Below are 10222 nucleotides of genomic sequence, written 5' to 3' on the forward strand. Positions count from 1 at the left end.
ATTCAACTTATTTTGTAAGGTGAATTAATATTATTTTGTAAGGTATTCCCGTAGTCCGAGCGAATTACCATATAGATACCTCCGTGTACAAACCGCATGGTGACGTCACGTCTATCCTGAATCGTGGGTGGGTGCCACAGAAGTCAATTGCACCGTAGCTGGGTAGATTTTGGACAGCCAAGGTAGATACATAAATATTAATACTAACGTTCGCCAATGCATGGAATATTGCTTGAATCATTTATGCCGGATGAACTAGAAATGTAGTCATAGCGCGACTGTTTGCAAAATGAAGCTGTCGCGGGTCCTATGGAAAATGGATTCCTAACGGACGTATACCCTGAGCAGCACATCAGCAACATCTGGCGGCTAAGGAATCGCACTAGCTCGTGCCTCGTAAGTAAGCAGCTGTTGCAAAATTGTAAATGCAGGATTCCTATCATTTCAACCTAGGTAGTGTCAGATGATTCACCTTCTCAATATCCACATGCGCCGTGTACATTTTCACTTGCATGTTCACACTTCAAACGCGGTGACTTTGTTTGTTACAGTGTATCTATCATGGGTTTATAGCTCCAGTGTATCATCATACTATCATGCATTGACCTCACAGTCCATTTTCATTGAACTGGCTGCACCAATGCCCTGATGTAATGCAACATCATCTTGCGTTGGGAGAGCTGACATACCGTTGACAGTGGCTGTAGTAATTGTATTGCTGTTGTTATCAGGCTTCTAGTTGAAGTGCTGTGCAGTGCTTCTAAGCCTGTCACATTGGTGGAAGTGCATTGCCAGTAGGAAGCAAAATGACATAGCAAGCAATTGAGCCTTCCATGCACTGCAGTCCTTGTTTGGTTTTAGTGCTGGACAGTAACATATTGTCTGTGTAATGTGTACTGGGCATGTCTCCACAGGGCAGAGAGGGTGGAGGATGCCATCCCCGGAGATGGGAGAGGAGGGGGAAGGGTCTCTGCCGGCCAGAGAGGGACCGAGTGGGCACAGCCAAGCAGACACCACCACCCTCAACCTATTGGCCTCGGTCAAAGAACAGGTATAGCTCCCTCCTTTGCTCCTCTCGTGCTCTCTCAGTAGGTATGAGTCGCATGCCCTCCCGATCTCTCTGTCTCTCCCCATATCGTTCTAATTCTATGAGTCTTTGTCCCTCCCCTTTTCCCTTCTGCTGTTATGTTATGCATTTAGAGTAGAGGTTGACCGATTATGATTTTTCAACGCCGATGCCGATTAATCGGCCGATTTTTATTTATTTATTTGTAATAATGACAATTACAACAATACTGAATGAACACTTATTTTAACTTAATATAATACATCAATAAATCAATTTAGCCTCAAATAAATAATGAAACATGTTCAATTTGGTTTAAATAATGCAAAAACAAAGTGTTGGAGAAGAAAGTAAAAGTGCAATATGTGCCATGTAAGAAAGCTAACGTTTAAGTTCCTTGCTCAGAACATGAGAACATATGAAAGCTGGTGGTTCCTTTTAACATGAGTCTTCAATATTCCCAGGTAAGAAGTTTTAGGTTTTGGTTATTATAGGACTATTTCTCTCTATACCATTTGTATTTCATTAACCTTTGACTATTGGATGTTCTTATAGGCACTTTAGTATTGCCAGTGTAACAGTATAGCTTCCATCCCTCTCCTCGCTCCTCCCTGGGCTCGAACCAGGAACAGCGTTACCCTTGCAGATCAAGGGGAACAACCACTCCAAGTCTCAGAGCGAGTGACGTTTGAAACGCTATTAGTGCGCACCCCGCTAACTAGCTAGCCATTTCACATCAGTTACACCAGCCTAATCTTGGGAGTTGATAGGCTTGAACTCATAAACAGCGCAATGCTTGACGCACAACGAAGAGCTGCTGGCAAAACGCACTAAAGTGCTGTTTGAATGAATGCTTACGAGCCTGCTGGTGCCTACCATCGCTCAGTCAGACTGCTCTATCAAATCATAGACTTAGTTATAACATAATAACACACACAAATACGAGCCTTAGGTCATTAATATGGTCGAATCCGGAAACTATCATATCGTAAACAAGACGTTTATTCTTTCAGTGAAATATGGAACCGTTCCGTATTTTATCTAACGGATGGCATCCATTAGTCTAAATATTCCTGTTACATTGCACAACCTTCAATGTTATGTCATAATTACGTAAAATTCTGGCAAATTAGGCGGTCCAAACTGTTGCATATACACTGACTCTGCGTGCAATGAACACAAGAGAAGTGACACAATTTCACCTGGTTAATATTGCCTGCTGACCTGTATTTCTTTTAGCTAAATATGCAGGTTTAAAAATATGTACTTCTGTGCATTGATTTTAAGAAAGGCATTGATGTTCATGGTTAGGTACACATTGGAGCAACGATACGCACCACATCAATTATATGCAACGCAGAACATGCTAGATAAACTAGTAATATCATCAACCATGTGTAGTTAACTAGTGATTATGATTGACTGATTGTTTTTATAAGATAAGTTTAATGCTATCTAGCAACTTACCTTGGCTTACTGCATTCGCGTAACAGGCAGGCTCCTTGTGGAGTGCAATGAGAGGCAGGTGGTTAGAGCGTTGGACTAGTTAACTGTAAGGTTGCAAGATTGAATCCCTCTGACAAGGTAAAAATCTGTCGTTCTGCCCCTGAATGAGGCAGTTAACCCACCGTTCCTAGGCCGTCATTGAAAATAAGAATGTGTTCTTAACTGACTTGTCTCGTTAAATAAAGATTAAATAAAGGTGTAAAATAAAAAGGCCAAATCGGTGTCCAAAAATACCGATCTCCGATAGTTATGTAAACTTGAAATCGGCCCTAATTAATCGGCCATTCCGATTAATCGGTCAACCTCTAATTTAGAGATGGTAGAATTGATCGAGCAGTGTTTTCTGAGACTGTCGCTCAATCAGAGTTGTGGAGAAGTGTTTACAGATAAAGGATTTACAGATGTACAGTGTAGGCTACCTCACTGTTCTGTCGTCCTGAGTGCTAGTACAGAAATGAGTGATGACTAATGTGAATGTCACAATATTAATGCAGTATCTTTTTTCATTTTCGTCATATTCTGTAAACTGGAAGTGTCTTCCTGATGATATTTTTATCGATTTTCTTGTATTTTTTAGTTAAAAAAAAAAAGTTTTCCTTTTTTTTTTTTGCATAAACTGTATTGCTGCATGAATATGGCAATACTGTTTTGATGTATGTTGACCCCTAAGGCTTTAGGCTAAGTGTTTTCTAATGGGTTTCTCTCTTGAATTCTAGCAGATTTTGTAAAGAGTCAGCAGAAGTATGGGGGGGTCAGCTAACGGTAGTAGTATGATGAGCCGCAGTAATAATCTGTGCAAAATCAGCATTTTCATAGTGAATAGTGATAGTTCATTAGTTGCTGTATAAAATAGTATGCCAAATGAGCAATTAGCCATTCAGAAATGTGCCAAACCAAGAGATTTGAAAAGTCAGTGGATTCCATGTTAGTGCCAAAAGTCCCGAAAGAATAAGACGTTCTATCAAGAGTCTTCTCCGTAGAATTAGAATGATGTGGTTCTGGTTGTTGTCATGGAATGTTTGGTACCAGTCCATCTCTCATCTCTATCCTTATCTAGATCTGGAGGTTAAAGCACCAGACCAGCCAGGCTGGTTGAATTCAGTAACGTCACATCGCCCTCCTTCCCCGCGCATATTTCACTGAGGTCACTAATGCGCTGCAAACTGTTGAAGTTAGACAGCTGCCAGGGAGTGTGTGTGTGTGTTTATGGGCTTTTCCCCCTTGTATTTATCGTGTGTGTGTTTACGCCCTGTCTGTGTTTGCTTGTGTGATGTGCATGGTTGAGCCCAGTAATTCTCTGGTGTGAGTGTGTGCGTGTGTGTGTTGCACTCACTCACTCTGTCTTTGGCTGACATTCCTGTGTGATTGCAGGATTCCAGTGTGTTGCAGATGTCATCTGGTTCTCGTGTGTGTACATCTGGTTCTAGTGTGGCACATCTGGTTCTAGTGTGTGTACATCTGGTTCTAGTGTGGCACATCTGGTTCTAGTGTGTGTACATCTGGTTCTAGTGTGGCACATCTGGTTCTAGTGTGTGTACATCTGGTTCTCGTGTGTGTACATCTGGTTCTACTGTGTGTACATCTGGTTCTAGTGTGTGTACAGTAGACAGGATCTGAGCTTCTGGGGTCGACGCCTCTCACTAGACAGAGACACTTTGTGTTTGTGACCCTGTGACAACGGGCAGTCAGTCAGTGACGCCTCCAGTTCACCACTCAGCCGGTACAGTACTAGACACAGCCTGGCACTGCTTGGCATGAGAGGAGGGATTATTGGCAGGACCCCATCCTGATAAGAACCCATCGTGTTCAAGCTTGGTGGCTGGCTGCCACTGTGCCACTGACTGCTTCCGAAAGATGACGCTTCATCATTTAGCAGTTAGTCTCACCTCAAATCTGTCTAGTCTATATACACACGTTAGACATTTTAGGCATGTGTAGCCTTGAAGGGTTTTTAATTTACTTCTTATAATAATGTTGACTTGTGACAAACACGTTAAGAAACACCCGTCCCTGTTCAGCGTGAAATCTGACTGATGAATCTGGGTAACTCTGACCTTAATGCCAAAGCCTCTTTTGTTGACTTATTCATTTAGGACCATAAATATTTTACAGGTCAAACGTCAAACTGCTCTCAAGGCGATGCAGAGTGAGCATGCCAAAGGCTGTGTACCTTGGTTATTGTTAACACAATGGAAGCTGTTGTCAGTGAAAGAAAGTGTCATTCGGCGAGTATGATTCTACCGTTTGTCCCTTCCGTGTTGCCGTAGGAGCTCCAGTTTGAGCGTCTGACCCGGGAGCTGGAGGAGGAGCGTCAGATTGTTGCCAGTCAACTGGAGAGGTGCATGCTGGGAGCTGAGTCGCCTGGCGATGATGATGATGCCAGTAGCAGGTACACAAACCCACACACACACACACACACACACAGAGCACTGACCCTGTTTCTCTATCAGCATGTCACCTACAATGGAGCTACTGATGATGAGTAGCTACAGTAATGCCTTCATCCAGGCTCACCGAACGCACAACATGCAGCACACACACACGCAGGCACACACACACACACACACACACACACGCACGGGACTAGAGTGTAAACTGTCATATTGAGCAAGCTCTCATCTCCTCTCCATGCCTGTTCTGCCCCACCCCCTTCCCTCCATTATTTCACCACCTTCTCTTCTTTACAGTGACTCATCAGAGAAGTCCTTTGCTTGGAGATCATCAGGTACATCTTCTCCCATATTAAAATCACATTGACCTCTATTGAAATCCAATTGTCTCGACACCCATAGGGTTGCCCAATGGAAGCACACGTTTGTACCACAGGAGGCGGCTGAGGGGAGGACGGCTCATAATAATGCCCGGAACGGAGCAAATGGAATGGCATCAAACACCTGGAAACCATGGAAACCACATGCTTGATGTCTTTGATACCATTCCACCTACTCTGCTCCAGTCATTACCACGAGCCCGTTCGCCCCAGTTAAGGTGCCACCAAGCACCTGTGATTTTTAAACCGTCTCGATAGCGATCACAGTATACAGGTTGACATGACGCCATCTTGTTTTCCTCAGTAGATGTGTCTGGTACAGGAGAGCACCGGGCTGCTGTAATGGACAGCTCTCACCAGTCACCCTCCCGTCTCCTCCGAGCTGATCAGGGTCACGGGTCACTCTACCTCCCTGAAGCGGACAGGGCATCCCCGCATGACAGTGAGGGTCTGTTACTTCCTGCGTCATTACTTTCATCCGCCTTCGTCATTTCTTACAGTTCAGATTTAGCATGGAGAATGTAGAGTGTTTTAGGGCTAGATGGAATCTGCTGTGCAGAATCTTTTTTTAACTTGCACGAATGATGACATCAAAAAGGAGAAAAGGGGTTTGAAAGTCAAAAGGCAGAAATGCTTTGAAATCAAAAAACTGAAACTTCTTTGAAGTAAAAGTAGCTGTAGCTCGTAGCTGTGGAATAACATCAAAGTATACCAGGTACTGTGACTCAACGTACAGTATATAACGCAGCTATGGTTTACTAATGCAATATTAAGACAACATCTACAACTAATGTAACAACAGATTTCATTTGGCCATAAAATGCACAATAAACAGTATATCATCCTAAGCGGGCACGTTCCATAACTTAGTGACAATATTTATTTAAATGGGAACTTACCTTTTACATACCGGGGCATGCTGTGTTGATTATGAATGTGTTGATTGCAGAAATGCTCATTCACTGTGTAGCCTAGCTCTGAAATAGACCTGAAGACCAACAAGGCAAACCATCATTCAAACATCATTCTGTCCTCTGCTTCCTCTCCCCTCTCCCTCACCTCTTTCTCCTCTCCTCTCTCCTACATCCCAATCTCCTCCCTCCCTCACCTCTTTCTCCTCTCCTCTCTCCTACATCCCAATCTCCTCCCTCCCTCCCCTCTTTCTCCTCTCCTCTCTCCTACATCCCCCTCTCCTCCCTCCCCTCTTTCTCCTCTCCTCTCTCCTACATCCCCCTCTCCTCCCTCCCTCCCCTCTTTCTCCTCTCCTCTCTCCTACATCCCCCTCTCTCCTCCCTCCCTCACCTCTTTCTCCTCCTACATCCCCTTCTCCTCTCCCCTCCCTCACCTCTTTCTCCTCTCCTCTCTCCTACATCCCCCTCTCCTCCCTCCCCTCTTTCTCCTCTCCTCTCTCCTACACCCCCCCTCTCCTACCTCCCTCACCTCTTTCTCCTCTCCTCTCTCCTACATCCCCTTCTCCTCCCTTCCCCCACTCCCCACCTTCTCCTCTACCCCTCCCCTCGCCTCCCTCCTACAGGATCTGTGGCCCATATGACATCGTATGCAGACAGTGGCTACCAGGACAGCAGTATGAGTTACTACAGTGTGAGCAGAGAGAACGTGGTTCTGTCAGAGCCCAGACACATGCTGTCAGGCAGCGGCCTCAGGGGAAGCCCCAGTCATGGCAGGAGCTCCCGGGCAGAGGGGCAGGCCTCCGTACAGGTAGCTAATATACAGAGACAAGAGAGACAACCTATATATATGCCCACATGTTTATATGATATAACCTTTTAAATACCTGCCTATTTATAAAATATCATAGTTAACCGACAGTATACAATTCAAAGTTAAAGATAACCATATGTATCAAGGACTGAATTGGCTTTCCTGTGTGTCGCGCCCTGTCCATATCTCTCCCCCACTCGCTGACACCCGGTATCTCTCCCCCACTCACCCTGCTTCCTGCATCCCTCCTATCCCAGGCCTCCGCGTCAGGGCGGGTGATGAGGAGGATGGGCTCCCTCCCCTCCCGGGGCCAGTCTCCTGTGTGTGGTGTGGGGGGCACCGTGTCCCCGTCCCGGGTCTCTCTCCGCACCTCCCAGGGCGGCAGCGCCTACGGCTCACCCATCCTCACCGAGCCCAAACCCCTCGCCAGCATCTTCCCCGGGACCACCATGCCCCCCTCTTCCCCGCCCGGTCCAGGCACCACCCCCTCCTTCCAGCGTGCCACCTCTCCTTACTCCCCCACCCACCAGAGGAACGGGAACGGCGACTCTCCTCTCCGGACCAGCCCCCATCCAGGCAGTGCCAATCATGCCACCTCACCTCACCAGGCGATGGGTAGTGTCTCTGGGCACCTGGGGTCTACACTGTCTCTGGTGGAGGGGAGGGGGCTGTCTGGCTCTCCTCTGAGGTCCTGTATGACGGCTGTGCCCCAGCACTACGGCTCCACACTGCCCCGCCAGGGGGTTCTCCCCTACGGACATGACGCCTACGGGCTGTACGAGAGGACCGTCCTACCTCTGTCACGGCCTGACAGCCTCACTGGTTAGTCATACAGCAGGACTCTGCCACAAAACACACACATGCACACATGTTCATGCATACACACACACAAACACACACACACAAAACACACACACACACACACTCACACACACACACACACACACACACACACACACACACACACGCACCTTAATTAAGACAATAACAAAGCGGTCACCCCACCTGTGTTTTGGTAAAACGCTGAGGGATGGACCTGGATAAATTTAACCACTCTCAAAGGACTGACCATCCATCAAAATAATAGTTTTAGCCATGTTTTAAGGCTATACAGCAAGGATCATCAACTAGATTCAGCCGCGGGATGATTTTTCCTTGAGCGGATGGTCAGGGGGCTAGAACATAATTACAAATCATTTGTAGACTGCAAATTGACCGCAAGAAGATATAATATTTGACCAAAACATCATCATTTCAAACCTTGCTTACATTTGTACATGATCTCATTTACAGTATCTCTTTTATGCGTGGGAATTACTTTGGAACAGATTTGAAATAAAATCCCCTGCAGGCCACTAGTTGGGGAACCCTGCTATACAGTGTTTATTTACATTTGCTTTGTTTACAAACATTGGAGTATAAAAAAACCGTATATTCTGGGTTCTGATTGGGTAGGCCTAAAACAATCGAACCGACTTCATGAGGCATTTATATCAGTTATATTCTTCAAGAATCAATGGGTATATACAGTATCATTAATTTATGCAGCAAGTAAGGATTCTAGCTTTGAAGGGTAATTTTATGCTGGTTAAAGGGTAGGAAAAATATACTTGAAAAAGGGCAAACGTTACCAGTCGCTCTTCGATTCAGAAAGAACTTGTCTTTCTGAATCGATTTACCTTTTGTTTAAATCCATTGGTTTCCGTGTGAAAGGGATTATTTGAACTAAATACTAGATCTGTCGTGTTGCTGACAGTGTGGCGACAGAGAGATGTGTTTGTCCTTTATCCTGAGCCATCCTGCAGCGCATCATATCACTGAGCCTACCCTACTGACCCACAATGCCCTGTTTTATAAATCCCTGGTTCAGAAGTTAACCACAAGGCTCTGGGCAAAAGTAGTGCACTATATAGGGAATAGGGTGCCATTTGAGGCGTAACCAGAGTCATTCAGAGCACTGCTCTGCTGTGGGGGGTGTTGTTTGGTAAATGACAAAGCACCATAGATTGGTTTCCATCTATTCTACTGGGCCAAAAGAATGGAGACTATTGGCAAAGTGAATCAAGTGCGCCCTGGAGAACCATAAAGCATAGCCTTTTACCGCTTGTTACGCTGAAGCAGAGTGATGCAGGGGATTCTTGTTGGCCGTAGGCCTATACTGCACAGTACATCTCAATAGGTTGAGCTTTCAAAAGAGGTTCCACAATAGACTGCCACCATCTAAGATGCACTCTAGCGTTGGTGTGGTCACTTCAACCAGCGTCGTATATTGGGACAAATCATTCGCTAAACCCCTAAACCTCATCTAAATCTTCTAATGAATAATGGGGCAATTGAGCACATTGAGGAGACTAAACTGATTGGTGTAACCCTGGATTGTAAACTGTCATGGTCAAAACATATTGATGCAACGGTAGCTAAGATGGGGAGAATTCTGTCCATGATAAGGCACTGCTCTGCCTTCGTGACATCACAATCAACTACACAAGTCCGACAGGCCGTAGTTTCATCACACCTGGACTACTGCTCAGATATATGGTCAAGTGCTGCAAAGATGGACATGGGCAAATTACAGTTGGCCCAGAGCAGAGCAGCACTGCTGAAATGTACACAGAGGGCTAAGAATCAAGAACATGCATGTCCATCTCTCCTGGCTCCAAGTAGAGGAGAGATTGACTGCGTCACTACTTGTCTTTGTGCGAGGTATTGGCGTGTTGAAAGCACCCAGCTGTGGGTTCAAACAGCTCAGACACCCGTACATACCCCACAGGACACGCCACCAGGGGTCTCTTCACACGCTGTGGGTTCAAACAGCTCAGACACCGGTACATACCCCACAGGACACGCCACCAGGGGTCTCTTCACACGCTGTGGGTTCAAACAGCTCAGACACCGGTACATACCCCACAGGACACGCCACCAGGGGTCTCTTCACACGCTGTGGGTTCAAACAGCTCAGACACCTGTACATACCCCACAGGACACGCCACCAGGGGTCTCTTCACACGCTGTGGGTTCAAACAGCTCAGACACCCGTACATACCCCACAGGACATGCCACCAGGGGTCTCTTCACAAGCTGTGGGTTCAAACAGCTCAGACACCCGTACATACCCCACAGGACACGCCACCAGGGGTCTCTTCACACGCTGTGGGTTC

General features: G+C 46.1%; 1 protein-coding gene across 4 annotated transcripts in view; it reads left to right on the forward strand.

Annotated features, from left to right (window-relative positions):
- The first annotated feature begins 99 nt into the window (after positions 1-99).
- LOC112253847 (plakophilin-4-like) overlaps positions 100-10222 on the forward strand; it is a 20486-nt gene continuing 10363 nt past the window's right edge. The window contains exons 1-7 of one of the 4 annotated variants that reach the window (XM_042323997.1): positions 100-396; positions 915-1051; positions 4840-4961; positions 5260-5297; positions 5647-5790; positions 6877-7061; positions 7322-7886. In XM_042323997.1, the coding sequence (XP_042179931.1) occupies positions 932-1051; positions 4840-4961; positions 5260-5297; positions 5647-5790; positions 6877-7061; positions 7322-7886 (1174 nt within the window). In that variant the 5' untranslated portion in view covers positions 100-396; positions 915-931. The remainder of the gene's footprint in view (positions 397-914; positions 1052-4839; positions 4962-5259; positions 5298-5646; positions 5791-6876; positions 7062-7321; positions 7887-10222) is intronic. The other 3 variants (XM_042323995.1, XM_042323998.1, XM_042323996.1) reach the window with 3 other exon arrangements.

The sequence above is a fragment of the Oncorhynchus tshawytscha genome, linkage group LG07, assembly GCF_018296145.1.
Source record: "Oncorhynchus tshawytscha isolate Ot180627B linkage group LG07, Otsh_v2.0, whole genome shotgun sequence".
Classification (NCBI taxonomy): Eukaryota; Metazoa; Chordata; class Actinopteri; order Salmoniformes; family Salmonidae; genus Oncorhynchus; species Oncorhynchus tshawytscha.